Source organism: Oncorhynchus kisutch, linkage group LG29 (assembly GCF_002021735.2).
Source record: "Oncorhynchus kisutch isolate 150728-3 linkage group LG29, Okis_V2, whole genome shotgun sequence".
Taxonomy (NCBI): Eukaryota; Metazoa; Chordata; class Actinopteri; order Salmoniformes; family Salmonidae; genus Oncorhynchus; species Oncorhynchus kisutch.
The window spans coordinates 22,676,355-22,697,047 of NC_034202.2; the positions used below are offsets into that span (position 1 = coordinate 22,676,355).

The 20,693-nt window shown below is 44.2% G+C and overlaps 1 protein-coding gene across 1 annotated transcript; it reads left to right on the forward strand.

The window, feature by feature from the left end:
* The first annotated feature begins 474 nt into the window (after positions 1 to 474).
* LOC109873609 (leucine zipper putative tumor suppressor 3-like) lies at positions 475 to 20,556 on the forward strand. The gene is made up of 7 exons (XM_031809625.1): positions 475 to 645; positions 11,952 to 12,728; positions 13,147 to 13,761; positions 14,646 to 14,774; positions 15,026 to 15,217; positions 15,603 to 15,833; positions 16,097 to 20,556. Exons 2-7 carry the CDS (start codon positions 12,114 to 12,116, stop codon positions 16,943 to 16,945), a joined length of 2,631 nt encoding a protein of 876 aa, XP_031665485.1. The 5' UTR covers positions 475 to 645; positions 11,952 to 12,113; the 3' UTR covers positions 16,946 to 20,556.
* Positions 20,557 to 20,693: the final 137 nt, after the last annotated feature.

Sequence of the window (20,693 nt, forward strand, 5' to 3'; positions counted from 1 at the left end):
CTGGCAATCATGTTTTCCCAAGGCCTCGCTTGCCCTCGGTACTAAGAACTGCATTCTGAGCTACACACGCACTTATTATGCACGTATACTAGTACACACACACACTTATCCTGCCCGGTCATATGTAATTCCGTTGTACAGTACTCAAAGGAATATATACATAGTAAGACACAGAAAGACAAATTGCAAGATTGGCAAGAGTTCCCATTTTCCAGCAATAGCCACTATATTTGTTATCCACTTATTCTGTGTGGAACAAAATCAATACATTGTGAGCCACTGTATTTGTTCTCCACGTATTCTGTGTGGAACAAAATCAATACATTGTGTGCTATTCTGATGTGGAGGAAGAATTCACACCTTTGTTGCTGGAAGTGTGGGCGCAGGCGCGGTGCCGTTCTGGGAAGGGGGCGGTGTCGTGGTCATCAGAAGGGGCGGGGCGGAGGTGGGTGTGTGACACAGCTGATGCACGCATCCTCTCGATGCCTCAATCACCCGATCTTTGCTACGGGTACTAGCGGCTGCAGATTTCCCCGACCAGAGCCACACGAGTAGGCCTAGGCTATACTCCCGCTCCACCGTTGCTATCTGCGAACCTCGAATCGGACAGCTCGCCGAGGAGCAGTGCTGTGCCTGCCGCTAATAGTAAGTGTGGAGCTGCTGTTTGAGCGGAGCGCTCCATCATTTCCACAGAGAAATACGCGCACATAGTAGGCGACGCAGCGCGGCGCACATCGACACCTGCGTTTTTCTATTTTTATCGCCATTCACTGCATTGCCAATCCATTATCCTGCCGCTTTACATGGTGCACGCTGACGGGGAGAAGGATTTGGGTGATTCAAATGTTGTTATGGCAGAGCGATGAGGGAGAGGGATACCGTTCTTGTTCATATTGCTTATTGGAGTGAAAGTAAAGACGGCGAGATGGGAATGTGGCAAAAGCGAGCGGTTGTGCGCGCGGGTTGTAGTTTACGACGCTCACTCGAGCACGACCCTCTATTTCCCTGACCCACACGCACATTATGCAGGCCTAATTCGTGAACCGAAAGAAATGCAGGGGGAAATGGGTAGATCGTGTTAATTATCTCGTTCTTCTCGTCCTTCGTTGTTGGGTTAGGGCTTTTTCGCTGGTATGGAGAAACGAGTGATGTTTCTCCATTGTGCTCTAGCATCGCCGCGTCAGCTGACAGTCACCCTGCCTGTGCACATCTGTGCGGTGAAAGGGTTGACGGAGGTTGTTTTAGCTGCTACAAAAATAATGAAGAGAATTTTTATATATTAAGAGCATAAATTGACAGACCAAGAGCAAATGTCCTACAGTAGAATTTAGACCTACCTTGGCACTTAACAGGAATAGAGCTTGCATAGGCAATAGGCTGATTTATTAGGCCTACATCACTACCAAACAGATGTAGCAAATACTGTGTTATTGACATGTCATGAAGCATATTATAAGTATATATATATATATATATATATATATATATATATATGCGTGTGTATGTATATGTGTGTGAACTAAAAGTGAGGGCTAACATGTCAGTTGTAGGTATATGGACAGTAATTTGATGATAATGGCAAGGGAGCTCTGATAAAATAGGCCTATTGAATATATTCTACTGTGTAGTGTTTACCTCTGTGCCCAGTGTTAATGCTCTGGAGGTCTTCTAGACCTAGCTTATATGAGGCCTTGAATTAAGTGAAGTGTGTGTGTCTGTGTGGGAAGTGGTCACTTTGTTTGGGAGACAGTTTGTTTGCATTTGAGTTGTGTATATAGGGGTCTATGTATGGACAATGCAGTGACAATATGGGGAGAACATGTATTGCAGGTGTGTGTGTGTACACCTATTAAATACCTCATAGTGCATTTCAGCACAGGACAAGAGATTGAGAAGAATGACTTTTTTGAGAGATTTGAGGAATGTGTAAGTGTGTGAATGAGGGCACACAAGAAAGAGTGCTTGTGTGTGTGTGCCGTGCTCTCTCTGTATGAAGCATGGAGCCGATGATGTAATGCCTAGGAGTGTGTAACTGTGACAGTGAGGAGTGTAGGCACGTGCCACAGCTCAGCCAACACTGGAACAGGTCCCTCTACTGGCCCTGGGGCAGTAACGCACCCTATCTAGTTTTGAACAGCACCTTATCCCAAGGATTCAGTACTCGCACTTTCACATTCGGTTCTGTTCTCATGTCCTACCTGAGATGGAATGTTAATTCTTACCTTACTATAGCAAAGTAGCATGGTAGATTAATGTGCACAGTCTTGGATTCAGGCATGAAGAGACAATGGAGAGAGAGAATTCACTCAACGGTTTGGCTGCATCTTTGCCCTGATAGGACTAGTATAGTCTACACTTGGTACAATGCACTATAAATCCAGATATTACCTTTAGGTCAATGTTCAATCAGTGATAGTTGAGTAATCAGATAGTGTTCTCTGTCTGTGGTTCAGGGGACAGTGAAATAATGATAATATAGTGTGTATTCCTTATTGCACTCAGTGATGCATACACAGACATGATGTACTCATGTAACATGATGATTGACTCCCATATTTTTCCTTCTATTAGTCAGAGAGTTGAAAAATATATATTTTTTGTCATTATCATTGGCGCAGGGGGAAGAACTGGTGTCTGTGTGTATTTTCATTTGTTTGCATGTGTGTGTCTTCAGGCATGAAGAGACAATGGAGAGAGAGAATTCGCACAATGGTTTGGCTGCATCTTTGCTCAGAAAGGAGTAGTAGGCAACACTTGGTACAATGCACTATAAATCCAGATATTACCTTTAGGTCAATGTTCAATCAGTGATAGTTGAGTAATCAGATGGTGTTCCCTGTGGGTGTGGTTCAGGGACAGAATATTTGTTGGCATTTGTGTATGTTTTATCGGTTTTCGTGTGTATATAAGACAGAAGGCATATGTTAACATGCAAATTTACCAGGTGTGCAAAAAACCTGCTCTGCTAACCATCAACAAATAGTGAGAGAAAGGGTGTGAAACGAACAATACGAAGATTGTGTGAGCAGTGAGCACAGTAAGCTTTCCTTCTATGATTGTACCTCAATTGCAAATCTTGAATATGTCTGTTAATGTAGATGTGGAATGTAGTTAATATTTTGATTGAAACACTAATCAAGTAGTTATCGTGTATTAACTCAAATAAAACATATTGATGAGCTAGGCTACTTTTTAACCCTTTTAAAGTTAAACTGACAGTTTTGTTGACGTTGAGTGTGAGGTTATGCAGATATTAAACAAACAGACAATCGTATTATCAGCCATAAATATACAATTCCCAGTTTATGCAAAACCAACTTTATAAGTGGTTTGAAAAAAAAGTTTAATTTGACTCAAAATTCCATGAATACTTTTTGGTTGGGGTGGTGTAACGGATGTGAAACGGCTAGCTTAGTTAGAGGTGGTACGCTCTAAATAGCGTTTCAATCGGTGACGTCACTTGCTCTCAGACCTTTTATTTATTTATTTATCTTACCTTTATTTAACCAGGTAGGCAAGTTGAGAACAAGTTCTCATTTACAATTGCGACCTGGCCAAGATAAAGCAAAGCAGTTCGACAGATACAACGACACAGAGTTACACATGGAGTAAAACAGACATACAGTCAATAATACAGTATAAACAAGTCTATATACAATGTGAGCAAATGAGGTGGGAAGGGAGATAAAGGCAAAAAAAGGCCATGGTGGCAAAGTAAATACAATATAGCAAGTAAAACACTGGAATGGTAGTTTTGCAATGGAAGAATGTGCAAAATAGAAATAAAAATAATGGGGTGCAAAGGAGCAAAATAAATAAATAAATAAAAATTAAATACAGTTGGGAAAGAGGTAGTTGTTTGGGCTAAATTATAGGTGGGCTATGTACAGGTGCAGTAATCTGTGAGCTGCTCTGACAGTTGGTGCTTAAAGCTAGGGAGGGAAATAAGTGTTTCCAGTTTCAGAGATTTTTGTAGTTCGTTCCAGTCATTGGCAGCAGAGAACCTTGAAGTAGTAGTTCCCCTTGCCCTTTTGTGGAGCGATGGGTAACGATGCTTCGTGGGTGACTGTTGTTGATGTGTGCAGAGGGTCCCTGGTTCGCGCCCGGATATGGGCGAGGGTACGGTTTAAAGTTACAGTGGCAGCCTATTATGCCCATCTGCAAGCTTAGCAGCAAAGGCTGGACAAATATTTTCTATTTTGTTTTAATGTTAAAATACTACACAGCTTCCTATGTACAAACGTGAACATTTGACCATATTTTTTTCCAAATAAAACAATAGCCAGTTTGGGTCGCTGTTGCATGTTTCTTTGTAAAAACAAATAGGCTATGTCTGGCCTGAAAATGTGTTTTTTTTCTTTTCTATATGGACCCATGCACTGATTGAGTTTGACACCCCTGAACTAGCGTATCTATTTATTTAGTGAGCTATAAACATAGAGCCTAACTTTAGCTAGCTAGCTGCTAGGAGGATGGCATGTCATTGGAGGAGTGGGTGAGTGACGGACTTCAAATCAAATTTTATTTGTCACATACAAATGGTTAGCAGATGTTAATGCGAGTGTAGCGAAATGCTTGTGCTTCTAGTTCCGACAATGCAGGAATAACCAACAAGTAATCTAACTAACAATTCCAAAACTACTGTCTTACAACATTTTTTTTATATATATATAAAAATAAAAATAAACATACATTCAGGGATAAAATGTGTCTAAAAGAAAGAATAATAATAATCCCATACATTTTGCACATTTGTTACACAATAATACACAGTGATCACAAAACAAAATGACAACTTTCACACAAGTGTAAGGGGATAAAGAATATGTACATAAAGATAATGAATGAGTGATGGTACAGAGCGGCATAGGCAAGATACAGTAGATGGTATCGAGTACAGTATATACATATGAGATGAGTATGTAAACAAAGTGGCATAGTTAGTGGCTAGTGATACATGTATTACATAAAGATGCAGTAGATGATATAGAGTACAGTATATACGTATACATATGAGATGAATAATGTAGGGTATGTAAACATTATATTAGGTAGCATTGTTTAAAGTGGCTAGTGATATATTTTACATAATTTCCCATCAATTCCCATGATTAAAGTGGCTGGAGTTGAGTCAGTGTGTTGGCAGCAGCCACTCCATGTTAGTGGTGGCTGTTTAACAGTCTGATGGCCTTGAGATAGAAGCTGTTTTTCAGTCTCTCGGTCCCAGCTTTGATGCACCTGTACTGACCTCGCCCTCTGGATGATAGCGGGGTGAACAGGCAGTGGCTCGGGTGGTTGTTGTCCTTGATGATCTTTATGGCCTCCTGTAACATCGGGTGGTGTAGGTGTCCTGGAGGGCAGGTAGTTTGCCCCCGGTGATGCATTGTGCAGACCTCACTACCCTCTGGAGAGCCTTACGGTTGTGGGCGGAGCAGTTGCCGGACCAGGCGGTGATACAGCCCGCCAGGATGCTCTCGATTGTGAATCGGTAGAAGTTTGTGAGTGCTTTTGGTGACAAGCCAAATTTCTTCAGCCTCCTGAGGTTGAAGAGGCGCTTCTGCGCCTTCTTCACGATGCTGTCTGTGTGGGTGGACCAATTCAGTTTGTCTGTGATGTGTATGCCGAGGGACTTAACTTGCTACCCTCTCCACTACTGTTCCATCGATGTGGATAGGGGGGTGTTCCCTCTGCTGTTTCCTGAAGTCCACAATCATCTCCTTAGTTTTGTTGACGTTGAGTGTGAGGTTATTTTCCTGACACCACACTCCGAGGGCCCTCACCTCCTCCCTGTAGGCCGTCTCGTCGTTGTTGGTAATCAAGCCTACCACTGTTGTGTCGTCCGCAAACTGATTGATGATTGAGTTGGAGGCGTGCGTGGCCACGCAGTCATGGGTGAACAGGGAGTACAGGAGAGGGCTCAGAACGCACCCTTGTGGGGCCCCAGTGTTGAGGATCAGCGGGGTGGAGATGTTGTTGCCTACCCTCACCACCTGGGGGAGTCCAGTTGCACAGGGCGGGGTCGAGACCCAGGGTCTCGAGCTTGATGACGAGCTTGGAGGGTACTATGGTGTTAAATGCCGAGCTGTAGTCGATGAACAGCATTCTCACATAGGTATTCCTCTTGTCCAGATGGGTTATGGCAGTTTGCAGTGTGGTTGAGATTGCATCGTCTGTGGACCTATTTGGGCCGTAAGCAAATTGGAGTGGGTCTAGGGTGTCAGGTAGGGTGGAGGTGATATGGTCCTTGACTAGTCTCTCAAAGCACTTCATGATGACGGAAGTGAGTGCTACGGGGCGGTAGTCGTTTATCTCAGTTACTTTAGCTTTCTTGGGAACAGGAACAATGGTGGCCCTCTTGAAGCATGTTGGAACAGCAGACTGGGATAGGGATTGATTGAATATGTCCGTAAACACACCAGCCAGCTGGTCTGCGCATGCTCTGAGGGCGTGGCTGGGGATGCCGTCTGGGCCTGCAGCCTTGCGAGGGTTAACACGTTTAAATGTTTTACTCACCTCGGCTGCAGTGAAGGAGAGGCCGCATGTTTTGGTTGCAGGCCGTGTCAGTGGCACTGTATTGTCCTCAAAGCGGGCAAAAAAGTTATTTAGTCTGCCTGGGAGCAAGACATCCTGGTCCGTGACGGGGCTGGTTTTCTTTTTGTAATCCGTGATTGACTGTAGACCCTGCCACATACCTCTTGTGTCTGAGCCGTTGAATTGAGATTCTACTTTGTCTCTATACTGACGCTTAGCTTGTTTGATTGCCTTGCGGAGGGAATAGCTACACTGTTTGTATTCGGTCATGTTACTGGTCACCTTGCCCTGATTAAAAGCAGTGGTTTGCGCTTTCAGTTTCACGCGAATGCTGCTATCAATCCACGGTTTCTGGTTTGGGAATGTTTTAATCGTTGCTATGGGAATAACAACTTCAACGCACTTTCTAATTAACTCGCACACGGAATCAGCGTATTCGTCAATGTTGTTGTCAGACGCAATACGAAACATATCCCAGTCCACGTGATGGAAGCAGTCTTGGAGTGTGGAATCAGATTGGTCGGACCCTCATATCGTTTTTCAGTGGCTACAGCTAGAGATCCAGGTGTCATATGGTTAGCTTGCAAAGAAATGTATATCGCTTAGCTAGCTATGCTGAAATTGAGCAACTGTTATCCAGTTAGCATATCTCTTAGTCGTCAATCAAATGCATTTGGCATCGATCAAATGGGCGGGAAGGCAGGCAGGTTCCGATTCAGTTGTTTAAAACGTAGGTTGGGACAAGCATGCACTGGCAGGCAAACTGCAGAAGGACGAGCAGGTTACTTTTATGTTTCTAAGTGCAATTTTGTAGCCTACTAGTTTAACAAGTCTGAGAGGGTTTATCTAATGTTCCGTTGTTAGATTTGAGCTAATCTCGCTCTGACTACCATTAGTTGTTGATCTTGCTATTGTTGATGATGTGCATAGGCAACTGAGGGAGAGAGAGCCTGCCTTTTTATGGTTGTTTGATCAATAGGGCTGTACAATTCCCAAATGTAAGGGGGCTCCCATGGTTTTTACATATTTACAGAAATCCATTCAGGTGTCTTTTGTGGCTTTTGGTGAATGCGCTCTAATTATCTAATGTCACGCTGATGCTGCTGCCTATTAACACACACTTCAGTTCAAAGTGATGATGGCAAGCCTGTGTGGCAAATGGCTTATTTGCATATAGGCCTACTGTAACTCTAATTGGCTATGGCGCACCGTTCTGCGTAGACGCTGGTCCTGGACAAGACAGTTGTTTTTATTAGGTTTTATTTGCTGCAGTGTCTATTAATTGTCCAAACGCAACTACACTGAATTCCCAAACATTCTATGAACTTATGAAAGAGTGAAAATTACCATATCTAAGTGTTTGCTTGTCAGCAAATGCAAGAAAAGGTGTCATATTCTTCCTAGAGATGTGTATGAACAGATTTTAAAAAATATTTCATGTTGCTAAAATTGTCAGTTCCACTTTAATGTCAACTGTTTTTACAGTTATACGAGATGTGCTTTCATTTTTATTGCATAAACAATTTTCTCAACTGAAAAAACACATTTGAATATGAATTTTCATGTGATTTGGAATAAGGTGCAACTGTATAAGGATAATTGATACCACAAATTGTCCTTTATTATTAGCCTTTACATGGTTTTTGGGATAATATTCAATGTACTTCATATACATGTACAGTGCTTTCGGAAACTATTTAGACCCCTTGACCTTTTCCAGATTTTGTTACGGTGCAGCCTTATTCTAAAATGTATTTAAAAAATGTTTTATCATCAATCTACACACAATACTCCATGATGACAAAGCAAAAACAGGTTTTTAGACATTTTTGTAAATGTGGTGTTTTGTTTTATACAAGTATTCAGACCACGTTGTTAAAGCACCTTTGGAAGCGATTACAGCCTCATTTTCTTTGGTATGACGCTACAAGCTTCGCACACCTGTATTTAGGGAGTTTCTCCCATTCTTCTCTGCAGATCCTCGCAAGGTTTGTCAGGTTGGATAGGGAGCGTCGCTGCACAGCTATTTTCAGGTCTTTCCAGAGATGTTAAATTGAGTTCAAGTCCGGGCTCTGGATGGGCCACACAAGGACATTCAGAGACTTGTCCCGAAGCCACTCCTACGTAGTCTTGGCTGTGTGCTTCGGTTTGTTGTCCTGTTGGAAGGTGAACTTTCACCCCAGTCGGAGGTCCTGAGCACTCTGGAGCAGGTTTTTATCAAGGATCTCTATGTACTTTAGTCCGTTCATCTTTCCATCGATCCTGACTAGTTTCCCAGTCCCTGCTGATAAAAATCATCCCCACAGCATGATGCTGCCACCACCATACTTTACCATGGGGATGGTGTCAGGTTTCCTCTAGATGTGATGCTTGGCATTCAGGCCAAAGAGTTCAATCTTGGTTTCATCAGACTAGAGAATCTTGTTTCTCATGGTCTGAGAGTCTTTAAGAGCCTTTTGGCAAACTCCAAGTGGCGGTCACGTGCCTTTTACTGAGGAGTGGCTTCCGTCTGTCCACTCTAGCATAAAGGCCTGATTTGGTGGAGTGCTGCAGAGATGGTTGTCCTTCTGGAAGGTTCTCCCATCTCCACAGAGGAACTCTGTCAGAGTGACCATCGGGTTCTTGAGTACCTCCCTGACCAAGGCCCTTCTCCCCCTATTGCTCAGTTTGGCCGGGCGTCCAGTTCTAGGAAGAGTCTTGGTGCTCCCAAACTTCTTCCATTTAAGAATGATGAAGGCCACTGTGTTCTTGGGGACCTTCAATGCTGCATAAATGTTTTGGTACCCTTCCCCAGATCTATGCCTCGACACAATCCTGTCTCGGACCTCTACGGACAATTTCTTAACTTCGTGGTGACAGGGGGGCAGTATTGAGTAGCTTGAATTAATAAGGAGCCCAGAGTAAACTGCCTGCTACTCTGTCCCATATGCTAATTATATGCATATTATTAATAGTATTGGATAGAAAACACTCTGAAGTTTCTAAAACTGTTTGAATGATGTCTGTGAGTATAACAGAACTCATATGGCAGGCGAAAACCTGAGAAAAATCCAATCAGGAAGTGGGAAATCTGAGGTTTGTAGTTTTTCAACTCTTTGCCATTCCAATATACAGTGTAAATGAGGTCATATTGCACTTCCTAAGGCTTCCACTAGATGTCAACAGTCTTTAGAATGTTGTTTCAGGCTTCTACTGTGAGGTGGGGGCGAAAGAGAGGGGATTGAGCCAGGTGTCTGGCAGAGTGCCACAGGCTCTGAGGCGCGGTCACGAGAGAATTAGCTCTCGTTCCATTGCTTTTCTACAGACATAGGAATTCTCCGGTTGGAACATTATTGAACATTTATGATAAAAAACATCCTAAAGATTGATTCTATACTTAGTTTGACAAGTTTCTACGGGCTGTAATATAACTCCTTGAACTTTTCGTCCAACGTTCAGCTAGACCTGAACGCGCATTTGGATTTGTTTACCAATCACACTAACAAAAGTTAGTAAATTATGAACTTTATCGAACAAATCAAACATTTATCGTGGAACTGGGAATCCTGGGAGTGCATTCTGATGAAGATCATCAAAGGTAAGTTAATATATAAATATTTATAATGCTATTTCTGACTAATGTTGACTACACAATATGGCGGATATCTTTGGCTGCATTGTTGTCTGAACGCTGTACTCAGATTATTGCATGGTTTGCTTTTTACGTAAAGTTTTTTGATTTAAAATCTGACACAGCGGTTGCATTAAGGATAAGAATATCTCTAATTCCATGTATAACACTTGTATTTTCATCAACATTTATGGTGAGTATTTCTGTGAATTGGTGTGGCTCTGCACAATCACTGCATGTTTTAGAACTACTGAACGTAACGCGCCAATGTAAAATGAGATTTTTTGATATAAATATACACTTTATCGAACAAAACATACATGTATTCGGTAACATGAAGTCCTATGAGTGTCATCTGATGAAGATCATCAAAGGTTAGTGATTAATTTTTATCTCTTTGTGCTTTTTGTGACTCCTCTCTTTGGCTGGAAAAATGGGTGTGTTTTTCTGTGAGTTGGTGGTGACCTAACATAATCGTTTGTGGTGCTTTCGCTGTAAAGCATTTTTAAAATCTGACACTGTGGCTGGATTAATGAGAATTTTATCTTTAAAATGGTGTAAAATACTTGTATGCTTGAGGAATTTTAATTATAAGATTTTTGTTGTTTTGAATTTGGAGCCCTGCACTTTCACTGGCTGTTGGCGAGGCGGGACACTACCGTCCCACATATCCCAGAGAGGTTAACCCCTTTACTCTCTTCCTTGTATTTGTGTGTAGTACATAATTAACCACTATTTCTTTGGTGTCAGTTTGTCGTCTCAATAGTAACCTTAGCCCTGATTCAAACACCACTCTGTCGCCACACCAAACTAAAAAATGTCACTTTCTCTTTGGAAGAGAGAAGATAGTGCCGTTTGAAACCATTGTGTGCCTAATTTTTTCAAAAAAAAATTACAATTTAAAAAAAACAAAAATTGTTAAGGACTGGGATTTTCCTAGAGAAAATCCTGGTTCAGTCTGCTTTCCACCAGACACTGGGAGATGTATTCACCTTTCAGCAGCACAATAACCTAAAACAGAAGGCCAAATACACACTGGAGTTGCTTATCAAGAAGACAGTGAATGTTCCTGAATGGCCTCGTTACAGTTTTGACTTAAATCTGCTTGAATATCTATTGCAAGACTTGAAAATGATTGTCCAGCAATGATCAACAACCAATTTGACAGAGCTTGAAGAATTCTGAAAATAATAATGGGCAAATACTGTACAATCAAGGTGTGCAAAGCTCTTAAAGACTTACAGGAAAAACTCATTTCTGCCAAAGGTGATTCTAACATGTAATGTCCAAGAAAGGGGTGTGACTACTTCTGAAATTAGATATTTATGTATGTCATTTTCAATAAATGTATATAAAAAAAAATCTAAGCACATTTTTTTCACTTTGTCATTGTGGGGTGTTGTGTGTAGATGGGTGAGATTTTTAAAAATGTAATCAATTTTGAAGTCAGGCTGTAACACAACAAAATGTGGAATAAGTCAAGGAGTATGAATACTTTCTGAGGGCACTGTAGGTGCCGGTACTCATTTGGTGCCGTACTGTTTACATTTTAGGTGCAAGAGCTCCACAATAATTTTGAGCTAATATTCTATAAGAGGAACAGGAGCAGTAGAACATTTGAGGTGCCGATACTCAGCTCCTGCCCAAGTCAAGCACTGATGGTCTCAGATATCGCAGTTGCAGGACTTCTTCATCCTCCTCCTTCTGTTACGTATAGTGTGTATTTGTGTGTGGGCATGTGCTTGTGTGTACTTAGTTTGTGTCTCTTTACCTTCTCCCTCTCCTCTCGATGTCTCTGTGTGTCCTGCAGTGCATGTCGGCTGGTGCTGCCTCCCTGCCCTCCATCATGGCACGTGTGGAGTGTGGGGGGATGAGTGAGGGGGGGCGCCCCCAGGGCATGGGAATTGTGGCCAGCGGGGTATTCTCCTCAACCAACACCTCTGGCCAGCAGCAATAGCAGCAGGAGATCGCCATGCGGAGTGTGGGCACCCGCACCACCCAGCAGAACAGCCTGCCTCGTGCCCCCCCACCACCCCCCTCCACTTCCACCCACAGGGGCAGGGGCTTGGAAGATAGGAGTTACAGCATCGAGAGGTCCTCTCAGCAACCTCCTCCCCTGACCCATGCTAAGGGGACTACGGCTGACGAACGAAGCTTTGCCACAGTGGAGCACTCTTCTTCTTACTACGGCAGCGAGCGTCCTCTGCCGCTCTGCGAGAGAGCAGAGAGAGAGAGGCCCCCCGCCCATAACAATGGAAGCAGACAAGTCTCCAATGGCAATAGGGGCGTTTCCAATGGGAACCGAGCAGCGGTGGGTAACAGTGAGAGGCAGGTGTCCAATGCAGTGTTTTTGAATGGAGGCGGGCGGTGTGATGGGCGGGACCAGAGGGATGGGGGGCGAGAAGTGCCGAGAGGGGCAGTGAGTTTGGACGTTTGCGGGAACAACGAGGTCTCGCTGAACAATGATCGAAACAGTAGCCAACAACTAGCTCAGTACAAGGAGGTGGGTGCCAGCGCAGCCAAACTGGATAACCATAACAACCCCCCCAACATCCTCCCCATCTCTGGGAAGCTGGAGAAGGTTCAGGTGAGTCTCTCTCCTCTCTCTCTGTGTGTGTCCAAATACAGGCTGAAAGTTGAGTATGAGGGTGCATGTTGAAAGTGTGTGTTGTGTATCAACTCCTCCATGCATTCTAATAGCATTAGCCTTTACTTAGCTGTTACTGTTCTTTATGATATATTTCTGAAAAGGTCTCTCATACTGGACATTTGTTTTTTGTATATCTGCATACAATTTGTGTACCGGTACATTAACAAACCACAGTAAATGCTCTTAATCCCCATTTGAAATTCACATGTAGCGTCAGTATGCTTGCTGCTTAATTAATTACACATATAGCAGCATATTCATAATCTATGTCAACCTAATTGTCAGATAATGTATGTTATACAATCCTTGCATTACATTTCACAACCAATGCCATTTTCCATCCTCCCCCATCCAGAGCAACGATGGATTGGTCCGCCCCTCTGCCTTCAAGCCTGTAGTGCCCAAGAGCTTCCATTCCATGCAGAATCTGGTGTGCCCCCCCCAGACCGGAAGAGGGGGCCGCAGCCCCGGAGGAGGGGCCGGAGGTGGGGCTGGAGGTGGTGGGGGTCCCAGTCTACCAGGACCCCTCAGAGAAACAGACAGCTCTGGCAGCCGGGGTGGAGGTACCAGAGGCGGGGGAGGTGGTGGCAGCAGGGGCGGAGGTCAGGGGAGCCTCTCCGACTCAGGGAGGAACTCTCTAACCAGCCTGCCCACCTACGCTGGCTCCAGCTCGGGCTACGGGCCCCCGCCTGTCCTAGGGCCCCTGAGCGCCTCCACCAGCCACATCAACCGCCTGGGGACTACAGGGGCCCTGGAGAAGATGGACAAGCCTGGTGGCGTTAGCGGTAATAGTGGATACCAGAACGGACTGAGCACCTCGGATAGTGGTCGCTCCTCCTCTGGGAAGAGCTCCTCATCCTATCAGAGGCTCAGCCACCTGAGTGACGCCCCCCCGCCCCTCCGCCCCTCGCCCTCCTCCGATGATGTCATCCAGGACCTGGAGGATCGGCTATGGGAGAGAGAGCAAGAGGTGAGTTGAGACAGATGTAGATGACGAGAGAGGAAAAGGGAGAAGAAAGAATGGATACTACTGGGGGGTGCAGGAGGAGATTTAATAGATTATATTGTAGAAGAAAGCAACAAACAAATAGTGCCAGTAGTGCAAATTATCACAACTATAGGACAGTGAATGCAGTTATTTTATATAATCCCAAGAAATTGTTATTTGAAATTTGATGAGTTTGCATAACCCATAGAGGGCATAGGTAACTGTACTAGTGATCTTACTGTTTACCTAATACTGTCTATGGCTTAAGAATAACCCATACATAGCTTACACGTTCCTGTTTTAAATTTTTTTAATACTATTTTGATATTGAGTACTGCACTGTTGGGAAGGGCTTGAAAGTTAAGCATTTCACAGTACTTGTGCATGTGACAAATAAAACTTGAAACTAAAACCGCTGGGAAACTGGTTGGGTGAGTTGATAAACTGGTCAGGTGGGTGTGCCCTAAACTCGCCGAGCGGACAACTATTTTTATTAGCTGACGGTCAAGCAGGTAAGACACATTAGGTCTTTGGTCTGAAATAGTAGTGCAAGTTATTCAAGTACTGAGGGCTTGGAGGTAGGGATATTTGAAAGTGGGGTGGTACACCTTGGTGGTAGATGGTGAATGAGGTGTGTTACCCACATACAATACAATGCAATGCAAGGAGACATAGTGGAACACCTAAAAAGCAATCAATTAATATTCAGCATCCGTTGACATTGCAAATGAGAAGTACAAAGAAATATGAAAGACTAGTGGGGCAGTAACCTCGATGATGGATGGCAGCCATTTTGTGAATTCTCCATCACCTCCTGCAGCTACATGTGAATTACAGATGAGTTACTTCCTTTCCTCCTCTCCCAGGTGCTCCACATGCGCCGTAATCTGGACCAGAGTGAGGCGGCCATCGTCCAGGTGTTTGAGGAGAAGCAGCGCGTGTGGGAGCGCCAGATGGACGATCTGCGGCAGAATTATGCCTCACGCCTGCAGCAGGTAATGGCTCCTTAGTTCACAGATTGTGGGGTCGTAGGCTATACCCAATAGCACAATAGCATTTGCCATGGCTGCATGGCAAACACTGAGAAAGGCAAAGAATGAGCATTGAGGAGTAGTTTAGTCAAATTCTGTGCAAAATTTTTCCCACTTACCTTAATTCAAATAGTACACTCAGCCTCCAGTATACCCATTGTCGAATGTTGATTTGAATCGGGAATCTCCATTCTACCAAATGTATTTCTACCCAGGTGACGCGTCGCGCCCAGCGCTCCCAGAGTGCCTTGCAGGCCCAGATCACCCGTCTGTCGCAGGACAAGCGACGGCTGCATGAGGAGATGGCTGCGCTGCTGGCCCAGAGAGAGGAGCTGGAGAGGAAGTGCCTGGACTACAGGAAGGAGCAGGCTGACATCCTGCCACGACTGGAGGAGACCAAATGGGAGGTGAGAGAGGGGACCCGGGGTTAAGAGGGTAGTGTGCATGGCTGGGTGTGGGATACTAGAGAGATGGGTGAGGTTTACAAGTTAACTGGGAGGAAGGTAAACTTTAGGGGGCATGACAAGTGAGAGGGAGAATGTGAAAAGGAGTGCTGAGAATAAATAGTAGATGTCCATGCTAAAAATGACAAAGGGCAATACTGTCTAAACCAATGGTCAGATGTGTCCTATTTGTTCTGTGCAAATGATTTTTGATCATTAGCACACAATGCAGCAGTAGCTGTCCTATACTGTAAGTGCACATCCATTACACAGACTCATGCCCTTTACATAGGTGCTTGTTGATCTCTATTTCAACCATGTCCATATCTTTCATCCCCCTCCCTGTCAGGTGTGTCAGAAGGCAGGGGAGATCTCCCTGCTGAAGCAGCAGCTGAGGGAGAGCCAGGCGGAGGTGACCCAGCGGGCGGGGGAGATGGTGGCCCTGCGGGGCCAGCTGAAGGAGGCCAACGCCCAGTTGAGGGACTGGGAAGAGGCCATGTTGGGCCTCAAGGACTCCTACAGCACCAAGAGCCTGGAGCTGGAGCGCTGCGAGGGGGAGCTGCAGAAGACGCTGACCGAGGTAGGGTTGAGGTCTGGGGAGTCAGAGACGGACCTGAAACACTAACTACCACTTGAAGGGTTGTTCTGGTCTGTGCACCACACGTTTTGAGCTCTTGAGTCACTCGCATGCATACAGTACAGATACAGGCATTCAAATACACTTTGAAAGACACAAACAATCCTCTCTCTCTCACACGACACGCATTAAGTGAATTAGCTACCACTTACTCTCTCTTTAACTCCTGATTGACTCTCCGGCCTCTCCTCCCTGTGTCTCTCCAGGTCTCTCAGCTGAGGGACAAGCTGGGAATGTTTGAGGCTGAGGTGGTAGGGCTGAAGCGGGCCCTGGGTGAGCTCAGTGTGAGGGATAGGGCTGTCGAGGCTAGTGGTGGAGGGAGCAGGGAAGCATCCAGGACCAGAGTGGGGCTTCCCTCGCCACACAGCCCACCTGAAGGCTCCGCCTTCTCCTACCCGGCCCTGCCTCCACCCCCCGTCCCCCCCCCAGATGCCATACTGAGTTTGCAGAGCGATGAGGTTCAGTGCCAGGATGCCCACCATCGCCAGGAGGCTCACATGCGTCAGGAAGCCCACCAGCGTCAGGAGGCTCACTTGCGTCAGGAAGCTCATCAGCGTCAAGAGGCCCAACTGCGGCAGGAAATCCACCAGCAGCGCCAGGAGGCCCACCAGCAGTGGGAGGAGGCAGGGGACCTGCGTCGGCAGCTGGAGCACCTCCAAGGCGAGCTGCGTCTGGAACGACAGCAGCGTGAGCGACAGGCACTCACCTTCAAGAAGGAGCGCCATGTGTGGATGGACGAGAAAGAGCATGTGCTCAAGTACCAGGCCCAGCTGCAGCTCAGCTATGTGGAGACCCTGCAGAAGAACCAGGCCCTGGAGCTCCGCGTGGGCCAGCTGGGCTCCAAGCTCACCTCCACCAACACCACCCCCTCGCCCACCTCACCACCCCCACTGTCCCCCATCCCCCTGCCTGCCCCCGTCACTCCCCTACCCTCCCTCTCTCTCTCCCCACCTCCCCTTGCTGAGGACAAGAAGCTCCCTCCTGCCCTCCACCAGCTGGCCCCTCCCTGGCCGGTACTCACCCGTCTGGAGAGGATAGAATCCACAGAGATCTAGATTCTATGTGCTCTAGATCCATAGTGCTCCAGAACACTACAGAGCAGTTCAATTCAGCTTATACACACTTTTATAATAATTAAACAGTATCACATATCAATAGCATTCATTTTGTAGTCCTAAATAGTTGTACTCACTGCTACCCCGGGGCGGTCCTAGGACGCACTGCACTACGGATGGCAGAGAGAGGCATGGAGGACCATTGGGGAAGGAAAATAACAGTTTACTCTGGTTTTCAAAGACGCTCTTCAAGCCACCCTGTATGCAGGTTTTAGTTCTATTGATCGGCAATCCACTGAACATTTAGGTTGGGGTGAATTTTGGGATCAAGAGTAGCATACTATTGGAAAAGCTATTGTTGCATTGACATTAGCATGAAATGAAATGAATATATTATAAAGCGAAGACAGTCTGTGGGAGAAAGATTCTCCTCAAGGCAGCCTCTAGAATTTATGTGAAATAAAAAAAATCTCAATTTAAATCAAGCCAAATACTACTACTAAACATGTACTACTACAGTTGTCAAATACTGTAAAAGTAGGGATAAGGAAACTACCCTGCAGATTCTGTCTGGGCCTATTTGTAAATTGTCACAATAACGGACAGTGTAAAGACCGAGAATGTATGATATTTGATTTTGAGTTTGATTTTGATATTTTTTTTATTATTAATTTCACCTTTATTTAACCAGGTAGGCCAGTTGAGAACAAGTTCTCATTTACAACTGCGACCTGGCCAAGATAAAGCAAAGCAGTGCGACAAAAACAACACAGAGTTACACATGGAATTAACAAACGTACAGTCAATAACACAATAGAAAAATCTGTATACAGTATGTGCAAAATGAAGTAAGGAGGTAAGGCAATAAATAGGCCAATAGTGGCGTAGTAATTACAATTTAGCAATTTACACTGGAGTGATATGTGTAGATGAGGATGTGCAAGTAGAAATACTGGTATGCAGAAAAACAAATATGGGGATGAGGTAGATAGTTGGTTGGATGGGCTATTTACAGATGGGCTGTATACAGCTGCAGCGATCGGTAAGTTGCTCTGACAGCTGACGCTTAAAGTTAGTGAGGGAGATATGTCTCCAACTTCAGTGATTTTTGCAATTTGTTCCAGGCATTGGCAGCAGAGAACTGTAAGGAAAGGCGGCCAAAGGGGGTGTTGGCTTTGGGGATGACCAGTGAAATAAATCTGCTGGAGCGCATGCTACGGGTGGGTGTTGCTATGGTGACCAGTGAGCTGAGATAAGGCAGAGCTTTACCTAGCAAAGACTTATAGATGACCTGGAGCCAGTGGGTTTGGCGACGATTATGTAGCGAGGACCAGCCAACGAGAGCATACAGGTCGCAGTGGTGGGTAGTATACGGGGCTTTGGTGACAAAACCGATGGCACTGTGATAGACTGCATCGAAATTTGCTGAGTGTTGGAGGCTATTTTGTAAATGACATCGCCGAAGTCAAGAATCGGTAGGATAGTCAGTTTTACGAGGGTATGTTTGGCAGCATGAGTGAAGGAGACTTTGTTGCGAAATAGGATGCCGATTCCAGATTTAACTTTGGATTGGAGATGCTTAATGTGAGTCTGGAAGGAGAGTTTACAGTCTAGCCAGACACCTACTACACCATTTGTAGTAGTGATGCTAGTCGGGCGGGCGGGCAGCGATCAGTTGAAGAGCATGCATTTAGTTTTACTAGCATTTAAGAGCAGTTGGAGGCCACGGAAGAGTGTTGTATGGCGTAAAACACAGCTTTATCAACCTCTGTACATAAAGGGTCTTGAAGAACAACATTGAATACTACTGGTGTCAGATTTGCGGCATGACTGTTGGGCATATGTGGTTACTGTATGCCCTTAACAAGTTGGCCAGGGCCAGTTCTTCTGTTTAATTCACATGGTTAACATTCGGAACAAGATATGATTCAGGTAAACAGGGGGAGATCCATCCATACAGCCTCCCCCTGTGACTTTATTGGTGCTATAAGAACACACCACCACACCAAATCACGAAGGAAACAAACCAAAAGGTTAAGATACAGAAGCTGTTTTAAGGGGTGTGAGATGTGTTTTTCAGGAGTGTGTTGCATTGTGTTATTAAGGGGGGGACGTTTAATAATGTGCTTGGTTGAGATGGGAAAATGAGGCTTCAGAACCCTAAGGGCTGGGATTGCATGACAGGATCAGTTGTATTAACCAATCAGGGATCTCCAAAGCTTTGATGGGTCTGCAGCTGTGAATGATTGACGGCACATTGTATTTGTTGGGCGTAGAAGGCTTTGTTTCCTCCATCTCCAGTGATGCCGCACATGTAGATTCCTCTGTGCTATCAGTAGCTGCAATGACTGAGGACAGCCACCTTGTGGCGACAACAACTGACACAAAATGGCTCAATCAATCCCAGGATGACGAATCAGCTGCAAACCTCTTAGCATTTTACTTCGTTTCGAAACTATGTAGGCGACAGCTAAAGGAAGCTTGTAATTTGTTGACGTTCTAGATGCTTTTGGTCTCCATTGATATTTCTTAAAGTGACAAAAAGGGGTGTGTTAGTGATTCATTAATGATTACTTAAACATAAAGGTTGGTCAATGAAGCTGCTTATCTGCGCAAAGTGTATATTTAAGATCACTAGCAGCAGGTGGTAGCTGAGCCAGCAGACTTGATGGTGTTAGATGCTAATTGCAAGATTCAGACTTTATAGGAAGAGTAATGAATTTTTGGAATGAGTCTTTGAGATAATGGAGTGTACTTGTGTGGTGTACTTGTTTGAACAGGACCCACCCTCATTTGAAAAAAACTATGTATATGTCAATATATACTACCTTTATAGATCTCTAGAATATATTTGGCTATATGGGACATTTTACAATATATTAAACTATTCTAAACATTAGTGTGTACAGTATATGTTGACATATATTTTTTCATGGGTCTGGGAAATTTAGAGAATAACTTTGAAGTCAGGGGTGAAAGAAGTGAGGACTTAAAAAATAATGAATGTTAAAAAGAGGATAAGAAGAGAGGAAAAGAAAGAGGTAGAGCAAGGGATGGAGGGCCCACACCCTCAGTTTTGGGGCAACATTTGCTGCTATGTACTTTTGTTGTGTCCTGCTGTGTTCTTAGTAGAAACAGAAAGGCAGTGTACTTGGATGTAAATATTATTGTTATTTATTATGTGTACATATTTATTCAAATATATCAAGCTTATTACGTGTGAATAATTTAAGAGGATTATTAAGAATTAATGAGACAGACATTTCCGCTTTTATTTTTTAAACTATATCAATATAAATATATAAATATATACATATATATGAAATCTTTTTAATTTTGATCTACTACATGGTACGGTACAACTGAAGCGATTGTTCAAAAACGAATATGTTAGATTTTTTGTGTGTTTCAACTCTTGTAATGTCTTAAAAGACAAAATGGTATCAAGTTTCTTTTTGTATTTTGTGTTACTGAAAAATGGCTTGAAGAAAACATATCTTAGCAAATATGAATTTAATGATTAAAGATGTGATTAAATCTTGAATAACTAATTTTGTTGCCCACAGGGTGTTCACACATGCTCACTATGAATAAAGCTCAATACTCAATATCTGACTTTCAATTTTAAACATGTTGAAGTAGTTCTAATCTCTTATTAGAAATACAGTTGGCCAAGCGTTGTCAAGTTAGGATAATTGGATACAGTTGGCCAATTACGTCCAATTTCAGTATTAGGATAGTATCATGT

Bases quoted from the DNA above. Each gene is read 5' to 3' on its own strand.
- LOC109873609 (XM_031809625.1), top strand. From the start codon at position 12,114: ATGCGGAGTGTGGGCACCCGCACCACCCAGCAGAACAGCCTGCCTCGT. The intron at 12,729-13,146 runs GTGAGTCTCTCT...TCCCCCATCCAG, and splicing joins GGAAGCTGGAGAAGGTTCAG to AGCAACGATGGATTGGTCCG. The intron at 15,834-16,096 runs GTAGGGTTGAGG...GTGTCTCTCCAG, and splicing joins TGCAGAAGACGCTGACCGAG to GTCTCTCAGCTGAGGGACAA.